The sequence below is a fragment of the Rhineura floridana genome, chromosome 9 (genome assembly GCF_030035675.1).
Source record: "Rhineura floridana isolate rRhiFlo1 chromosome 9, rRhiFlo1.hap2, whole genome shotgun sequence".
NCBI classification, from domain to species: domain Eukaryota; kingdom Metazoa; phylum Chordata; class Lepidosauria; order Squamata; family Rhineuridae; genus Rhineura; species Rhineura floridana.
In genome coordinates, this window is record NC_084488.1 from 83,039,284 (window position 1) to 83,058,878 (window position 19,595).

General features: G+C 42.0%; 1 protein-coding gene across 1 annotated transcript in view; it reads left to right on the forward strand.

The window, feature by feature from the left end:
- The window catches only part of ANXA5 (annexin A5), a 35,947-nt gene extending 16,621 nt beyond the window's left edge, over positions 1–19,326 (forward strand). Inside the window, exons 6-13 of the mRNA XM_061585203.1 lie at positions 2,381–2,471; positions 3,595–3,674; positions 4,838–4,894; positions 12,521–12,614; positions 14,162–14,257; positions 14,757–14,815; positions 17,457–17,579; positions 18,589–19,326. Of these exons, the coding sequence (XP_061441187.1) occupies positions 2,381–2,471; positions 3,595–3,674; positions 4,838–4,894; positions 12,521–12,614; positions 14,162–14,257; positions 14,757–14,815; positions 17,457–17,579; positions 18,589–18,651 (663 nt within the window). The 3' untranslated portion in view covers positions 18,652–19,326. The remainder of the gene's footprint in view (positions 1–2,380; positions 2,472–3,594; positions 3,675–4,837; positions 4,895–12,520; positions 12,615–14,161; positions 14,258–14,756; positions 14,816–17,456; positions 17,580–18,588) is intronic.
- The last annotated feature ends 269 nt before the right edge of the window (positions 19,327–19,595 follow it).

The window sequence follows — 19,595 nt, forward strand, 5'->3', positions numbered from 1 at the left end:
GTTTTTAATAAGTTTTAAACTTTGTTTTTATGATGTTTTAGAGTGTTTTAGTGCTTTTGCTTGCCGCCCTGGGCTCCTACTGGGAGGAAGGGCGGGATATAAATCTTAATTAATAACAACAACAGCAACATTGGAGACACCAGCCTCCACTGTTTAAGATCTTTAAGATTTCTGTTGTGAGTTTGCTATATTGATTTTTATCCTCTGTTGCTGCTTTTATTCTGTTATTTGCATATGGTTTTGGTTTTATGCTATTGTTTGTATATTTGGTATTTTGGTTTACACTTTTATTGTAAGCCGCTTGGATTACTTTTCGTTTGGCATCCTCCAAATGTAGGAAGTAAATAAAAAACATGAATTTTATACTAAGAGTGATGAAAATCAATTACATGACCTCTTTGCTATGTGACAACTTCTGCACCGACATTATCTCAACCCATCCAACAGATGGGATGAATTGGCCCATGATTTTGAAAGATCCCTATGCATTCCACATAAAGATTTATTTCGTTTGTAAGTGTTGGAAATACGTGCTGGGTAGTAAGCTCTGAAAGGTAGTGGTGGGGAAGGAGAGAAATGTTATCAGCCATAAATTCAGCCAGATGTTTGCAGAGCAAATCTGAGCTTGTTTAAAATATTGGCTTCTAAAACGTGATCCTTGTAGAGTTGGAATGTGAACATAGGTATTAGAAAAAAGGTGCAACTACATAAACTGGCAATTGGGTAAATGTGTTACAGATGCAAATGCAAAGCTGTTTAGAAACCTGGGCTTTGGAGTGAAGAAATCTAGTCTAGGGTGATTAATGACCTCAGGGATGATATCTGTACAGCAAAATTAAATTTGATATGTTGTCATAATCTGGGTGAACCATAAGAACGCTCTGCTGGATCAGACTAAAGGGTCATGTAGTCTAGCATTCTGTTCTCTCAGTGGCCAGCCAGATGCCCATGGGAAGCCCACAGACAGGACCTGAGCGCAACAGCCCTCTGTCTCCACCTGGAAATCCCAGCAACTGGTATTCAGATTTTAAGTACATGTGTATATACAAACCTTAGGAAAGGTGCATCAAATGGAAACCAAAACTTTTAAGCCCCTTTGATTTAAACTGGGGATGGAGAACATTTTTTGGGCCAAGGGCCACATTACCATGGTGGAAAGCTCTGTGTGTGTGTCTGGGCCATATTCCAGTAGTGGTCAGGTCCAAATCCACCCACATTTTTTCTCCCTCCCCCCTCCCTCTTACATGCATGTGTGCATGCGCGCACACACACACCTATTGTCCATGTAAACAGAGGCATATATTTAATTCTTAATAACTCCATTCAAGTTTCACATTCTTTTTTTTAAAAAATAAAAGTTTAACAGCTGATGCTTGGGGGAGAGACCCAAAGGTCCGATTGAAATTTGGCTGCAGGTGACATGTGGGCTAGGAGTTCTACACTCCTGGTTTAAACCCAACAGTGGTTTCTTTTCTATCTTAAATGCTGAACCAATATGTTAATGTATAATGAAAATTTTTAAAAGCCATCTTGACATCAGTAGCAGGTATACTTGTTTGCTCCTTGTATTTATTGGATGACAATAGCAGCTACAGAAGTAACCCCCTACAGCTTGTAACCCCTCTCTTCTTTGCATCTGTTACAAACTTTGCTGGTGGAGAGAGGTATCTAGGAGGAAATAAGACGGTTGATTCAAACACAATTTTCTGTGCACATGCAGAGAAATATTATAAGCTCATTGTCTCCATTTCAGAGGTGGATGTTTGTCATCTGGCAGTCCAACTGGCAAGAGATGGTGGCCATTCTGTACTTTTTGGGGCTGAAACCATCCACTCAGCAAGCTTGTTGGGATTTTCTTTTAGTTTTATTAAAACAGTGTTGCAGGAATCATTTCAGTTGTTAGCTCTGCCACATTTCCTGTATGAGTTGGTGCAGAGAGCCAGTGTGGAGTAGTGGTTAAGGAGTTGGACTACGACCTGGGAGACCAAGGTTCGAATCCCCACGTAGCCATGAAGCTCACTGGGTGACCTTGTGCCAGTCACTGCCTCTCAGCCTCATGAAAACCCTATTCGTAGGGTCGCCATAAGTCAGAATTGACTTGAAGACAGTACACATGAGTCGGGGCAAATTCTGTTTATGGGTTCATGTACCCTTAATGATGAGACATTCAGGAAGCAGGACTTGGTAGTCACAACCATTATGGATTTTTTCAAGTGCATTGAAGTCATGCAAACATTGATGTTTGAGGGAGTTTAAAAAAAAAGAGATTGTAAAAAATGAGCCCCCTCTTCCTTCAACTTCATGGGGTTACAATAGTAATGTGTATTGAACAACAGCAAAAAAGCTATATTATTTCATCAACTAATTCCATTGATTACAGGGAGCAGGAACTGATGAAAAAGTCCTGACTGAAATTCTTGCATCCAGAACACCAGCTGAAATCCGGAATATAAAACAAGTTTATCAGGAAGGTAAAACGTAGCAATTGTTCTGTCTCTGAAAGACTGCTATATATATTTGTGGGAGCTTTTGGAGTATGTGGAATAATAGAATACTGGAAAATATATAGAATATGGCTTCAATTTTTGCATAGATGAAGGTTGTGAAAGCTATTATATTCTGTCATATATCCTGGGTGCATTTCTAGTACTTTGCACTACATAATTGAATTTCTTCCTTTGACATTTTCCTTAGGATTTTATCCACTCAACACAAAGGATTTTAACAACATGTGAAAGGGGCATTTGGTACCACTTGGTGATTTGAAAAAGCTTGTTTTGAACCACTGATTGTAGATAAAGTCTTTATTTCTTGGTTCAATCCTCTATTAAGGTCATCTTTTCCCTTGAGAAATCAAAATTGTTTATTGGTTGCATTCAATTCAGGCAATTGTATGTGATTGGATTTTAAGGAGAGGGAAAGATCACAAAATGAAATAGAGTGAGGCAGCCAATTCACAGTTATTTTTGTGCTGCAGTTACCCTTTTGAGACAGGCTCCCTGGTAGTTCTGCGATACAGCAGGAATCTGCAGATGGGTGGCTTTGGGTGACTTGACTTGTGGGTATTGGATACCCTGAATAAGTATATCTAATCTTTGGGGGACAAACCACCTTTGCCTGTAAGTAGGTTATAAGAATATCAGAAACCCTATTCACACATTATCTGCATGTAGATCTATCATATGGAGAGAAGGGAACGTTAATGCCTTAGTGGCCCTGCCCCCTCTGGATCTCCCTGTTCAGTGGATTACTTGCAAAGGGGATCCTATGTATGAATAGCTGAATAAGTGCTCTGCATAATAGGCAAATATGTCAGTGTCAGTTTTGGCTTCTCATTTTTCCAACCTTCACTTCACCACATTTCCACATCAGTCAGCAACTTTTTTAAAAAGAAGGTCCTCGAGATAATGAATCGGCATTTTTAGTGCCAATTTCTCATAATATACACTTTTTTGCAAGCAATATAGTGCATTCTCGTATGTTTTCATTTATATACATTTGCATGACTTGTAACTCTAATGGTGAGTTTATTTTCTTTTTACTGTAAGGTAACTCAAATTTTGTATGGTGACAGATATGTATTCTCTTTTGCAGAATATGAAGCCAACTTAGAAGATCATATAACATCAGACACCTCTGGTTACTATCAGAGGATGCTGGTAGTTCTTCTTCAGGTAATCATCTACAGTGGCTGGCTTAAAACAGAAAATTCAAGGCAAGGGCTGTTCTATTGCAACTGGAATCTCTGGAGTATGGCTCCAGTTTACAAATTTTCTGTGCTGATTCATTTGTCTCAAACACTTCTGTATGTGGCTGTTTCCTACTTTAAAGGCAGAGTTCAGGCACTTGCCACTAATAGCCTGTGTGCTTTTGCACCATGTATCCTTGCCATGGTGTGAAGAAAATCATGAGTTGGTGTGCAATTTGCCCAGTTGATGCAAACCAAATGGGTTGAAGGATAGCACAAATGTTGTAAGTTCCAGGGTCCTATCCCGTTTCCCAGACCATCTTCACCCTTCCCTCATGCCTTTTTCATCCTTCCTTTTCTCATATCATCATCTGCTCCTTGGAACCTCTACACCAGTTTTTCTAGTATTGTAGTAAATGCAAGATGGGCATCTCTTGTCCATATGTGCCAACCTTTCAATAACATTGACCCTAAGGATACTTTCCAGCAGAGTTTTTTTTCCAGGTCTTGGCTTGTTTATTCACAGTATCCAAAGCTCAAAAGCAACATGACACCCATGCACAGCTTGGTTCCGTCTCCTCCTTATCTACATACTGGAGGCACGGAACTGCACAGGCTATGCACAGTGCACACCCAAGGAAAGATGGTGTGGGTACAACTATTTGCCTCATCATCATCTATTAGATTTATTGGTGGCTTTATCCAAAGGTCTCCAAGCACAACACTGTTAAAAACCAAAATAACTATTTCATAGCATAAAACAAAATAATAAAATAACCACCATCCCCCATACAGCCGCAGATAGCTTTGGCAGCATATTAATACAAACATCACCTTAGCTTATCAAATGCCTGGGAAAAAAGATAGGTCTTTTCCTGGTGCCGAAAAGATGTCAGTGAAGGTTCCATGTGGACTTTACTGGGGAGCATATTCCACTGTTCGGGAGCCACAACTGAAAAGGCCCTCTCCCTTGTCACCACCCTCCAAGCCTCCCTCAGCGGGGGGGGGGGGGGTTGGAGAAGGGCCTCAGAAGAAGTGTCCAGGTTAGGTTTATAACCTCGTTTGGCAGTGCAGATTTTTATATCAAAGCATAGTTAGTGTTTTCATATATCCATTAACCCATTCTACTTTTTGCTTTTACCCATTTAGGCTAATAGAGACCCTGATGGCCATGTTAATGACGGGCTAGTTGAGAAAGATGCTCAGGTAGGTGAAGACTCTGTTTCACCCTTCTTACCCCAAATGTGTTTGAAAAAGCATCCTAAAAATATAGGCAAGTGGGGGTTCACTTTGAGGTTATGATTCCACCATGGAACTGTAGATTTGCAAGTCACACTACTATATGTGCATTGAGAATCCTGTTACGTTTTTTTCCTTTTCCATCTTATGTTGCACAATTACTGTATTGTAGAAACCTAGGCAAATAAATGAAACATTGTTTGGAACAAGTGCTGAATTTCAGAGCCCCATTCTTGGGCTGTGAAAGACAGGGGCACTTTGAGTATTTTTGTGCATGCGGGTGGGAATCCTAGATGTGTGTGGATAAGACTTACTGAACCTCTGTTGAGCTAGTGGGCACCATGTGAGTTTTTCTAGAACAACCCATTTTGAGGTCCGTTTAGGGAGAGAAATGGCTACAAGAAGAAATTGTGACCCTCAGTTTCTTGTGTGGTGGCTGTCATTTTCTTTCCATTCTGGGGAAATTGCCACCACCCATCATGATGGAGCTTCAAGAGCGTTAATACATCTTCTCGTTCTGAAAAAAATAAGAAAGAAGGGGATGTGGTTTCACTTTCCTTGAGGCCCTATACTCACAATATCCAGGCTGATGGTTCCCTCTTAAAGGTGTTTGGCCCAGCCTTGGTTAGAGTGTTAGAGGGAGCATATTGCAGCATCACATTTAGTCTCTGTTCAGTCAGTAAGAACATGCTCACCTTGGCACTAATCTACACTGCTGTGCAACGATTTCAGAGATTCATGCATTTGCTTCATTTTGATGTGCAACAAACTCACAGGGTTGTTATATATAGTGCTGCAGCAGTGGGGTTTTGTTGGCACAACATGATGCCTACTTTCTCTCCTTCCCCTGCGTGCCCCCAAAATCTGCTACTGAGGGTCTCCTAACACTCTGGGAGGGGGTGCTGGAAGGGTCAGGAGAGGAAGTAGAAGTTCCAGTGAACATTCTAGTTCAGTTCTATCCACTGCACCACTCTGGTTCATGCTAGTATCACTCACTCTCCTTGTATGTGTGTGAGAAGACCCACCACAACAACCCAACAAGAACCGAGTGTGTTCAGTGGCTGTGGAATGCTGACCTTCTGGAGATGCTGCTGGGAAATGGAAGACTGAGAGGGAATGGAATGGAGTATCCTGAACAAGAGCGCTCCACATTGCAACATTTAGGCCACATCTACACCAAACGTTAAACAGCTATGGCTTCCCCCAAAGAATCTTGGGAAGTGTGGTTTGTGAGTGTTGTTAGGAGACTGTTATTCCCTTGACAGACCTCTAACGGCCAGAGTGGTTTAACAGTCAGCTGCTCTTCCCAGAGAATTCTGGGAATTGGAGCTCTGTGGGGAATAACAATCGCCTAACAACTCTTAGCACCCTTCACAAACTACACTTCCCAGGATTCTTTGGGGGAAACCATGGCTGTTTAATGTGGAACAAATGTCTGGTGTGGGTGTGGCCTTAGTTGCAAGTGTATGTCATGATATCTGTTTTAACTCAGATCATAGGGCTGATTCATAGGAAGGTGGAGTGCTAAAACCATTCATGTAAAATTACTCTGACGTCTTTTTGGGAAGCAGATGAGTAACATTTTCCATGGCTCTACTTTTTTTTTTTTTTGGCTCTTGGTTTGGTTTGCAAACAGGAAAAAGGAGCAGTAGTAGCAACAAAGTAATCACTTAGGTCACATTGTATTTTAGAGCAGACTGCTGTGTGGTTAATTATAGTAATCTTAGCTGTGTCATCACAGGACGATTTCTTCAATGTTATCTCTTGCAGTTGTGAATGATTTTTGTTGCCAATGGAAGCATAAGACCCAGATTCTTTTTTTTTTTTAAACCTAGGTTTCACAGAAAAGAGGAGACAGTAAAATACAAGATATGGAAGGGATTGAACTGGACTTGTTGAGATAATAGAAAATGAGCATCATGCAGATTTTGCCCACTTTATGCTGGCTCCAGGAGGCATGATGAGAGCTTCCTGTTTTAAACCTCAAATTTGACTATAGAAAATAGCAGGGAAGTTGGCAGTTGATTTAATCAATGGTTTTAAACAACTTTCTCTCTCCATGAATTTAAGCTGCATGTTGGGGGTCTCTAAGTGAGCTCTTCAGTTCATATGAGCATGCAGACCTGCCTTCAGTAAAGGATCCTTCTTTTGTACCTCAACTAGTTCTGAAGAAGTGGTGCAGCTACAGTGGCTCTGAATTGTTATAAACTGCAGCATCACAAGAGTCAACGCTTTTTCTCAAGGACAGCCATATCACTGTAGATTGGATCCACAGGTGTAATTCTATATTACAAAATTGGTTGCCCCTCAAAGAAAGGTAGCACCTGAAGCTGTGCATGCAGTTTGCCACTCACATGATTGGGCTGAATAGCGTTTATCCTGAGTGAGTGGGCAAACAGCATCTATTGACTGAGTGGAATAAGTCGGAAAAAAATACCTTGCAGGCGGTGTTGATTTTGCCCTTGTAGACCTACCCTTCCTCATTTAACCACGCCATGCCCGTTTAAAAACACACACATAAGAAGAGCCCTGTTGGATCAGGCCAATGACTCATCTAGTCCAGCATCCTGTTCTTACAGTGCCCAACTAGGTGCCTATAGGAAGCCCCAAAACAGGACCTAACCTCGACAGCGTTCTCCCCACTTGTGATTCCCAGTAACTAGCATTCCGTAGAAGGTACCCTTTTCAATTGCTAGTGGGCAACTGCTACTTGTCAGACAGTCTCCCATCCGGGCAATGTCCAGAGTGAGACCTGCTTAGCTTCAGCAAAGTTGCTGGTACTTTAAATGCCCTGGTACTTTAAAGAATAGGAGGTTCCTCCAGGGCAGGTGTCAGGGCTTCCAAAGAATTATGAGCCCTAGTATCTGTTAATTTTTTAAAAAAAAATATCAAGCACTATTTCCACCTCCTTTGAGAGTGTTTTTTAAAACGCAATCTAAAGTTTACAGCTTCTGGTGTTAGTGGGCCAGTGACATTGTACTATTGCTAGCTGTAAGAACACACTGCAGTGTTATAGCGGTTCTGTGCAAGTGCTTCCTCTTCCCTTAGGTGAAAGAGTGAGCATGTGCATCCACCATTGTGTTGCACTGTGTTTTGCCACCTGCAGAGCAGAACAGGATGATCTTTGGTGTTGTAGTCCCAGGGTTAGGATAGACGGGTGAAGGGGCATAGCTCAGTGGTAGAGCATTTCCTTTGCACGCCAAAGGTTCCAGGTTCAATCCCTGGCATCTCCTGGTAAGGCTGGAAAAAGACGCCTGCTTGAAACCCTGGAGAGCTGCTGCCAGCATTAACAGCGCTGAGCAAGATGAGCCAATCTCCTATCTTGGTATAAGGCCGCTCCCTATGCTCTGTAGAGCATGCAGAATGCTTGTGGACGAGCCTGCATGAATAGAACAGGGAATGGGCTAGGATTCCTGAAGAATTATTTGCCAGTTTCTCCAAAATGATATGGATGTTTTCCTTTTGGACTGTCTTGTCAGTTGAGTAGCAAGGATGGCACGGAAATCTGTTTCTGCCACAACACGAACTCCTGGGTCACTTGAAAAATGTGATGGTGAAGCATTGGGCAAGTGTAGATACCTCAGCCCTGTAGTATGCAAAACACTGTGGTGCACCTTGCAGGGTGGATGATGTAAATCATTGTTTAAATCATTGATTTAAATTACCTTGATTTAAATCAATCTACCCTGGCACCTTGTTCACAATGGGTCATTGCTGAAGCCACAATAAATTCTGGACCCTGGGAATTAGTGTTTCGATAACTCTGCTGTATAGAAAAAGTTAGGCTAGATTATCTGCATGCATCTTCCTGCTTCATGATTTTTAAAATCTGTTACCAAAGTAGTAATGTTACAGCAAATGATAATGCATCGTACCCTGTAAATATTCTTAAATTAAACATAATTGCAGACTCGGTGGTCTCTTGCCAGAGAAGCCATTGACACTTTTATGTAAGATCCATTCATATTTCAAGAAAGTGTGCCTAATGGATTATACCTGGCTGTTCATAACTTATTTCATAAATAGCTGTACTTGTAATGGAATGATTGTATTCCTAAAACACAGATGGATTGTGTGCCTTTTAAAAATATACAGCCATTTGTTAAAAGAGGGATGCAATTTCATTTTAATGAAGTATATTCCCAAGTAGGTTTTGTAGCTTGGTGGGGGAAATCAATATTTTTATGATGGTTACTAAAATGCAATGGATTTAAGGTCTTTTCTTAGAATCATAGAGTTGGAAGGGGCCTATGAGACTCCCTGAGCTCTTCATTTTGAAATGCTCTGTGTGTGTGTGTGTGTGTGTGTGTGTGTGTGTTTTGAGGGAGGGCTTCTGTCTGGTGGGACAGTCCTTGCAGTGACTCTGAAGCTGAAGGAAGCCACAGGGACCTGCGCTTGCCTTCCTGCCCAGCACTTCCAAAGCCGAGTGCAGCTTCAGAGGTCAACCGTGTCCCTTTCCCCGGCCACAATTGTGGGGAAGAAGGTAGAGTACCTCTGAAGCGCAGTATGTAATGTCAGAAACAAGTCCTTGCTCCTTTTTATTGAGCTGAAAAGGGTTCAGAAAAGAGCAAGCCCAATCAGGGTGCTGGAGCAAGTTCGTCTGCAAGGAAGGATTACAACCTTTGGGACTGTTGAGTTTGGAAAAAAGGTAAGGAGAAACATGTTAAAATCATGCATAATGTGGAAAAAGTGGATAGGGAAATGTCCCCCCCCCCATAATGCTAGAACCTGGGATCATCCAATGATGCTCAATGGTGATAGATTCAAGACAGACAAAACAAAGTACTTATTCACCCAGTGCATAGTTAACACTATAGAATTTGCTACTGCAAGATCTGGAAATGACCACTGACGTAGGTCTCTTTATGAAGGGATTAGATCAGGCTTTGGAGGCCAGAGCTTTATCTGGCCCCACCCTGTGGGCCACATTTGACAGGTAGGTGGGGGTAATGCACCTGTCAATCACACAACATTGATATGATGTCACAGGATTGACAGATAGGTTGTCCTGCCCACCTGTCAACCTCCTTAAACCTTTGATGTCAGAGGTGGAAAGGAGTTGCATGGAGCAGGTCGCAAAGTCCTTTGCAAGCCTCCTCACACTGCTGCTTTCCACCTCCAATGTCAGAGGTTGAAAGGAGCGGCATGGAGCAGCTTCAGAGAACAGGACTGGGAGGGAGAAGGGGGTTCCATCAAATGGAAACTGCTTCCCCCTCCTTGAGCATTACACATTTCTGCTGCCCATCAGCTGATTGGCTGTTGGGAGTATGTCTTGTTCCAGTGAAGGAACAATTAGAAGCCCACTTGAAGCTCCTGATTGTTCCTTTGAAGCCCCCCATTACCTGCTCCACAGTTAATGTTATGTATGATGTCAGGTGTAGGGCAGTTGGGCATGGTTTCCCCAAAACAGCCTCATGTGCCAATGGGGTGGTCTAGTGGGGAGGTTCCCCATCCTTGGATAAGAAATCCATGGAGGATAAGATTATAAATGGCAGTTCATCACCACGGCTGGCTCCAAAGAGCAGCTAGGTGGGCCCCTGACCGAGGCCCCCTGAGGAGCCCCTTGACTCCCCTTCTGCAGTCCGTGGAGCTTCTGAGCCACCTGCCATTCCCTTGCTCCACCTATCTTTCTTTGCTGACTTCTTTTGGGGCTGTGCGCAGTGTGCGTACAGTGCTACCATTAACCAGGGCCAAGGTTTCCCTAAGGTGCTGATGCCCCTGCTGTCATCTTGGTTGATGGCAGACATGTGCTCATAGCACGCATGAGTGCCATCAACCAAAATGGCAGCGGAGGCTTCAGCCCTTGAGGGAAACCTTGGCTGCCATCTTGGTCAATGGTAGTGCTGCATGCACAGCCCACATAGCCGCAAAAGACAGGAGACAGGTAGGTGGGGCGCGCATGCAGCTGTGTGTGTGTGTGTGCGTGCACATGCCGGGTCCTGGGGCAAGCTGGTGCCCAAGGGCCCCGGCATGTCTGGGGCCGGCCCTGTTCATCACAATGGCTATATATTATCCTCAATTACCAGAGGCAGCATGCCTCTGGGTACCAGTAGCTGGGAATCATGGGTAAGGGAGTGCTGTTGTGTCCATGACCTGCTTGTGGGCTTTCCAGAGGCATTTGGTTGGCAACTGTGGAAAACAGGATGCTGGGCTAGATAGCTCTGTGACCTGATCCAGCAGGGCTATCCTTTTGGTTCGTCATGGTGGGAGGGGTGGAGCAGGTGTCGAGCACAAATTGTGGCCAGCTACCAAAGCCAGCCGAAATGTGGGAGTCCTTTCATAATATTGGCCAGACTCTTCATAGAGCTCCACTTGCAAGATCTGGAAAGATAACACCTTTGAAACCTAACCTGTAAAATGCTGTGTCATTCAGATGAGTGTGTTGCATATTTCAATTCAATTCAATTTATTGTGCTAGCCAAAGGCCATGACAAATACATTAAAAACATAAAAACATACAGAGGTATGTAAAAGTATACAGAGAACAAATTGTTGTTGCAATCAGTAATATAAAAGAATTTCAGTTACCATCAGCGAGCTCAGTTTAAGACTGTATCTCCCAAACAATTTGTAGCAATTTTATCTAGTTCTTTCTTTCTAATCTTTTTCGCAGCAAGCACAGAAAGAGCCACTTTGTATGTCATGTAACCAATATTGCATATTTTAGATGTGAACAGACAGCTGTGAAAATTACTTTTTCTTTTTGCCACATTGGCTCCAGTTTCCTTGTGCACCCAGGGCGATTTACACAGTAATTAACAAATGTGACCAGGGAAAGTTTTAAAGTGATTTTATAACTGCATCAGCAGCCTTGGTATCCCTAAGTGGTTTATACTAGCAGATGGTTTTTAAAAAGTCATTTTTAGTACAGAAGACTAGCATCTGGAATCGAGGCTTTTCTTTTATGAAGTATTTGAAATGTTGGTCATGAAACCCTCACCAATGCACTCTCTGTGGGAAGTCATACATGAAACAAATAGTTCATGAGAACATTAAGAAAGGCACCAAAGAAATATTTTTTTGTGCTGCGTATTATGATAAGGCAGGGGCAGCATCAGGTACCAGTATTTGGGCATCTACTGTGGTCCACAGCCATGTAAGGGGACCATTGCCCCTCTCTGGAGACTCCTGGTCCTGATCCACTTTGCCCTTGCTGCCTGTGCTCATTTGTCCACCTGTGCTAACTTGCCACCTCTGATCATGCAATCTATGGCAAGAATGAGGAGATACAACAATATCCTTCCCCTGCCTTGTAGTTGGATGAATTGTGTCCAGAGGGAGAGGGCAAGCAAGTGGGCACTGGTGTCTTGAAGGGAAGAAGCCCCACCCAAGTGGGGGGCACTGAATGATAAGGTATCACTCCAGAGGAATGAATGCAGGAATAACAGTTCTATGAGGGGTGATTTAAAATACCTAAATAGGTGTTAGGTTCTTTGTCTCAAGTCCCAACCCTCCAACCACTCCTCATACATTTAAGTACTTTGTGGCTAAATCTGTTCACCTCCTATGGCTTTATTCAGAACATGGACATATCTTCATATTTGCTTTTGGGAGAGAGAACATAACTTTGTTTTCTTCTTCTGATTTTAACAGGAGCTGTTCAGAGCCAGTGAGCTGAAATGGGGAACTGATGAAGAAAAGTTCATCACCATCCTGGGGACTAGAAGTGTGGCTCACTTAAGGAAGGGTGAGGAGAATTGAACATTTTGGACTCTGTTTTTAAGGGTTGTAATCAGCATATTTTGAATGCCACTGGCAGGGGGAAGCTCAAACAAAATCCCTGGTCTTGTTTTTCTGTGTTTGTGCTCAGCTCTGATTCAGCTCTGCCATTTGACAGATAGTAATAAACCTGGGGATGCCCCCATGTCACAGATAGTCATAGGCCTCTAAGAGTATCTGTGTGATCCATGTGCTTTTAATCCCTGTGTGTTGCATTTACTCTCTATGCTAATTTTACATGTACTCTGTTTTGTTTTGTTTTTTTAACAAAAGGTGTATATCTGAATAATGCACAGGCAACCAATTAGTTTCTGGGCTCAGTTAAAAGTCTTGGTTTATGACCTATAAAGTTTTATGCAGCTCAGGACCCCAGTACATCAAAGACTGACTCTTCCCATATGAACTAACTCGGACCCTGCAATCGTAATAGGAGGCCCTTCTTTGTATGCCTCCTCCACAGAAGGTTTGGAGGGTGGCCACATGACAAAGGGCCTTTTCGGTGGTTTCCCACTGGCTGTGGAATGCCATTTTCAGGGAAGTGTACCTGGCACCATCTTTGTCCATCTTTAGGCACCAGGCAAAGACCTTTCGCTTTTCCCAGGCCTTTGGCCCTTGGTGTGTGGGGTCTTGGCTATTGGTGACCTCTTCTAGTGGAGTGGGACCTGTATACCTCCCCTTTATTTGTATTGATGGCATTTGTCTTAACTGGTGTTTAATTATCAGAAGTGTTTTACGTTTGATTGACTCTGTTATTTTTAACTAAGTCACTTTGGGTCACGGTGAAAAAAGTGACCAAAATATTATAATAATAATAAAAATAAATAAAAAGATGAAGCATCCTGCCAGATTGTATGTGACTCTACCATATGGAATGTGGGGGGGGAGTTGAATGTCTGTCAGCATTGGAAAGCTTCTGCATGTGGAAATCTGGTTCAGTCAGGCCATTTTGATTCCTAAGGTGGAAAACCAAATAGAGCCACCCCCACCCCCAAAGACAAAGTACATAGTAACTAAAGCTTGCCAATATATTTTGGCAACTGAGGCAGGAAATCTTACAAGTACTTCTCCCTGGTAGTAAAAATACAATAATACCAAACTAACAATTTGCTACCCTTTCATGAAACCCATAATTAGCTGCTTGAGATGACCACCTCACTCTGTCTAATTGTAGGGCCAGCCAGAGGTTGAAAGGGGCAGGAGTGAACTAGGGCTAGTTTAGAACCTTTCTCCTTGACGTGCTACAATTCTGTTGGCAAAAATATGGGGGAGCATATAGATATGCAAGCGCCCATCACTGTCTTAAATAGAATGGTTCTGGGAAAGTTATACTACATGGTTTTCCTAAACACGTGAATTTCTTACTAATGTGGCTTGCTCACACTCTTCTGACCGTATGCTGAGAAATGTGGCATGTGTTTGGATGAGAGTATACTTTGTTAACTTGCTTGGAGAAGCCAAAAAGAAGCAGTATGTAAAATACGCATAATTGCCATATATTCCTTCTGTGTCTTTCAGTCTTTGACAAATACATGACTATCTCTGGCTATCAGATTGAAGAAACAATCGACCGTGAAACTTCTGGTGCACTAGAGAAGCTGCTTCTAGCAATTGGTAATGAGCAGTCCTACTCCCAACACACTATTTATAAGAATTGCAAGTGAGCTCTTGGAAAAAAGAAGCATGATATGTTCATTAAAGAAAAAAATTCAATGGTGTCTTAGTAATATGATGAAGAGGCTAAGCAGAGGTGATGCCTGATTTTTATTTTTTTAACATGGTGCTCTGAATGCTAGACATTCTTCGATTGTGTTTAGTAAGATTTACTCCCAGGTAGATGTACACAGAATTGCATCCTAGGTCACTGTTCAGTCCTGTTGGATTCCCAGTCTAGATACATCTAATCTGTGACTGAACATGCAGCTCAAATTCTTGATTCTGGAAATGCCTTTATTTCTTATTTAATATATGTCCCATCCTTCCTCCCAATGGAGCCCTAGAAGTGACCTTTTCTGTGCCCAGATAAAAGGCGTGCAATGTGTGAAGCAGCTTGCCATTAAGCTAGTCATTTTCCACTGTTTTCACATTCAACTGGATTGTTTTTCTTCTTCAGTGAAGTGTGTCCGAAGCGTTCCTGCATATTTTGCTGAATCGCTGTTTTATGCAATGAAAGTGAGTACTTATTTTACAATTATTTTCTCTCTTTGAAACAGAAAACTGTTCCATATGCTGAGCAAAATTTGAAACAAAAATGAAGGTGGCGAAAGGCTGTTTTTTCTAACTTTTTAAATGCCAGTTTGTAGTGTAGAATTTGAAGAATAGACTTTTGATTAGTGACAGTTGTTGTTTGATATTGAACAAAAGGGTATTGATGATTTGTGTGCCCTTTGATCATCAGCAGTGTAAGTTACAGGTGGGAACCTCCAGCCTGTTGACCTAGGTCTGCTACACTTTGGAAGATGGCCTGCAATGCTGTTTTATGCAAACACACCTTTCACATCCCTGATGGACTGTGACATTGGGCATGGGAAACTTCATGCCAAGGCTAAAATGAAGATGAATCTGCAACAGAAAAAGGCACCAAATTCAAAGAGAGCCAGCCTTTTGATATACTCCTAATTCTTCCTTAGAAGTGCTGGCTAGAATTCAAGCAAGAAATGCCAAGGATCCTGGCCTACAGGCACGACTCGAGCCACACCCATGTGATGGCCTGATAATATCAGGTGATTGACGGGTGGTCTCAGCCACCTGTCAAGATGGCCCAAGATGGTGTGTGTGTGTAGGGAGCTTAGAATCCAGTTTGGTGGCCAGACCCTGTGCCTCACCCCTGTTATAAGCTTATAAAATGTCCCGAAAACAGGGCTGGCCCTAGTGAGATGCTCTCACTAGGTTCCTGGCCTAGTTCCTCCTCTTAGTCTACCCCAACCTTTCCCCTGCTTTTTCTGGAGACACTTACTGCTTCCACCAGTTAATCTCTATTTCCTACCTGCTTGGAGCATCTTCCTTCTCTTTTCCTCTGCTCACCTTTCATTAGTTTGCATTGAGTCATTTGTTTGATGGTTTTGGCACAAATGGCCCAGCTGTATTTCACCAGGATTTCAAGCTGTAAGCTTTTTCAGTTGATCATTCTGTCTGTCATTGTAGCTTAATTCAAACAGTTCTGATGCATGCCATTGTGGATTAGCAGCAGATGAGCTGTGTGCATGTGTGTTTAAACTGATGAAATGTCATCCTATCTTCTTTTTTAAAAAAGCATGCCTGCAGTTTTCAGTATCGCTGCAAAGCCTTCTGCTAATTGGTATGAACATAGTAAATAAATATGGTCCCACCATGTGGAACATTTTCCTTGCAGAAATGTGGCATGCATCAACTCTGTATTATGCTTAAAGACAGGGAAGCCAATGTAGTACCCTATCCATGTTTGGACTATAACTTTTATAAATTTTTTAGAAATATACAATGAAAATCAGAATCTGGCTGCTGTGGTAAACATGACTTCACCACTTGCACAAAATTGTCTCTATTCAGTTAATGCATTTCAGCACGTGCATGCTGGGTCTTGTGAATCAGCCTTAAACCCCTACTCTTGGCATCAGTCCAAATAATACTCAGAATGGTCTGTTCATCTTTGGTGACTGAGACTTCTAAGAACATAAGAAGAATCCTGCTTGCAGCGGCCAACCAGATGCCTGTTGAAAGCCCACAAGCAGGACCTGAAAACAGTAGCAGATTCCCTAATTGTGATTCCAAGCAAGCGGTATTCTATAGCTAGTTGCATACTAGTTTATTTACTCTGGGTTGTATTCAACTAAGCCATACTCAGAGTAGACCTACTGAAATTAATGAGCCTAAGTTAGTCATGTCTGGTAATTTTAATGGCTCTGCTCTGAGTAAAACTAGCATTGAATACCACCCTCTTTATTTGTATCATGAATTGACTTCTATTGAAGTATGTTTAGATTACAAGGGTGACCTACAACAAAATGTTGCAGTAAAAAATGATCCCTACAGGATTCTAGCTGCTCATTTCCATTCCCTTCCTCTCCGTACACTTTGCTGTTCTCCACCCAGTGCCCTGCTACAGTGAGTCAGCATTCTGTGGCCACTGAGCATATGCTTATTGTGCTATTTTGGGTAGGGTGGAGGCTTTGCCATCCTTAGAGGGTTTTCTAAATATTTGTTGTATTCCTGGTTCCCCCAGGCCTCCTGATATCTCCCTCTTATGTGTGGGTGGTGCCATAGGTCACATCAGCAAAGGCAATTACAGCCTGAACACCAGAAACGGAAGGGAAGATTATAACACTTCGTCTTGTTGCTTTTCATTTACAGTTATTCATTTACAGTTACGCTGATTACAGTCTTCATCACCCCTGTACATACACAGCATGATTTTTGTGTGTATGAGAGATGCTCAGCATTAGCTGCTATGTACAGAGTTTGCCACATTAATACAGTGTGGTAATTCAGGATTCTATTTAGCATTTCATTTAATGTGATTGATAAAATCTCCTAACTTCAAAGGAAAATTAATCCTAAGGGTATTGTATACATACTTCCAATATGTTTATTGTGTATGAATTCTCTGTGTGACATTTTCAAGTGCACTTATTTGCTTAGTCCTCAGGTTAAAATTTAGGGTACTATCTAACCAAATTTAAACACATTTTTTAGTTTTGGCAACGTCTGTGGGAAAAAGTAAGCACATGATTGATGCTCTCCTATTGGAAATGAATGGGACTTGAAAATGCTCAACTTTGGCTGGATTATGTCCTTAATGGATAGTCAAAAATGGGCCCATCTTGTTTTTTTCCAGGGAGCTGGCACCAATGATAATACCTTGATCAGGATCATAGTTTCAAGGAGTGAAATTGATCTGCTGGACATCAGACAGACATTCAGGAGAAATTTTGCAAAATCTTTGTACCATGTAATTCAGGTAGGCCTTGCTTTATAGAACAAGTTTATTTGATTCTCTCTCTTCTTGAATGGGAAATACTGCTGGCTCATGTGTCTGTTTTCTTGGACTGCTGTGTGTTTGTTTGTTTTTTGCTATACAATTGTTACAACCAGTACAATTTTTCAAATAGTGTATCAATATGTGTTAAATCAATAGTCATGAGGCTTGTAGGCTGCCGAAGTATGTGCTGGCCTTAACTCAGGCAGAGTTTTTACAGTGTATGGGAAGGGAGTATTGAAGGTGGGCAAACTGCTATTTCCAGCAGCTAGGCAGAAGTGAGTGAGAGTAGTGTTTTTCTTTTATTTTGCCAATTCCAGGCTGCCCCCTCCTTAATGACTGTCCTCCCATTGGTGTATTTGTTTCTCCATTTTTGAGTGGGTGGAGGAGCGTTGGGGGAATGTAAAACCTGTGGATCTTTCTTCATAACTTTCCCCTGATCAACCTGCCACCCCCGTTCAGAACTCTTACATCAGTAAGTCAAGGGCTGTGGAGGGTTCTGCAGCAACAGGGAGTGGCCTTATGGAGTCATATCTCCCTCTCATGAGGGCAGACGTGTCTCTCCATCCTTGAAGAAGGATATCCAAAATATCTTTTTGGCCCTTGGTAGGCCCTCTCAGAGACCATAGGATTGTACCCTAAGTTGGCTTAAATGCAAAGGCTCTGCTTTGATTTGTGTATAGGGTCTTCTCCTTTGGAGCCTGCATTTGCTAAAGGATAACCAAATTGTTTAACTTCTCCTTGTAATGTTTAGAGCCATGACTTGGTGGTCTGCTGGTGGAAGGCAAGTAGATGGTTCCTAGTTTTTCTTCTCCAGATTTGTCTTAAGTGTGGTACAAAAAGCTTGCTGGAGGACTTTCCTGTACCATTCCTCAGTGGATAGTCATACAAATGGATTTCCTGTGGTAGAAAAGCTGTCATTTGTCAAGAATTTTTCTCTGAGTCACTACTGACTCATTGCCATGTGATCCTTCTGTGTTTTGATTTGTAGAAAGATACATCTGGTGATTACAGAAAAGGCCTTCTGATGCTCTGTGGTGGTGAAGATGATTAACGTCTATGGCGACATGAAAGCCAGAATCTTAACTCCTGCCTTGTGCCTCCTTCCTTTTTGTATGGCTATGCTATTTGTTGGCATTTAGAGCTGCAGCCACCTTTGCTTTTCACATTGCTATTAGATGCAATGTGTGTATCAGTAGTAAAATGATATAGTAACACTGTTGAGATCCATATTAAACCCCTTACATAGGATTGGTGCTCCTTCCTGGGGAAACAACCTGTTTTTAATTGATACAGTTCTATGTCACTCTAGTTTTGCACAATGTAAGATACAGGCTGCTCTTTAAAAAAAATTAAGCTGGCTAGTTGGAAGTCATTGAACTGGTTTCAAGCTAAGCTAGTTACAGCATAGTCTGGATCCAACCTTTTATCTGTACATTCCTAACTCAAAGAATTTAGCAAAAAGTGCCTCTTGTTTAAATGTATCTCTTTTGTTTTGAAAACTAGATTGGAAGCCAGGAATCTGGTGTCTTTTTGTTTTGCAAAAATAGAAGTGAAATACATTCCAAGAACAAAAAACAAATTTCTTTTTAACCTGAACCATATTTTAGCATCTGTAGTAATCTGAAGAAAGCTTCTGCCTAGTGGCTTTGAAATTGTGAACTATGCATGATTTTCATGTATTGTATGATCTGGTGCTGTTAAAAGAAATAAAAAGCCTACTAAATGATTGAGTTGTCATTTGATACATGACTGACGAATAAAGTGTAGCCACAACTGTGAGGGTCCTGAAGACTTGTGGCTTTATTAAGCAGTTCTTCCCCAGGATATCTATTTTGTAGAATTGATTCCACTTCTCCTATTCCGTGAGTAGGAGGAAGAAGCTGTGTGGATCACCGAAGCTCTGCCTCCAACCACGGGGAATCTTCATTACCAACCCTTCCGACTTTCATAATTTCACCAGACATTACCTTCATACTTTTTAGCATGTCTTTACAC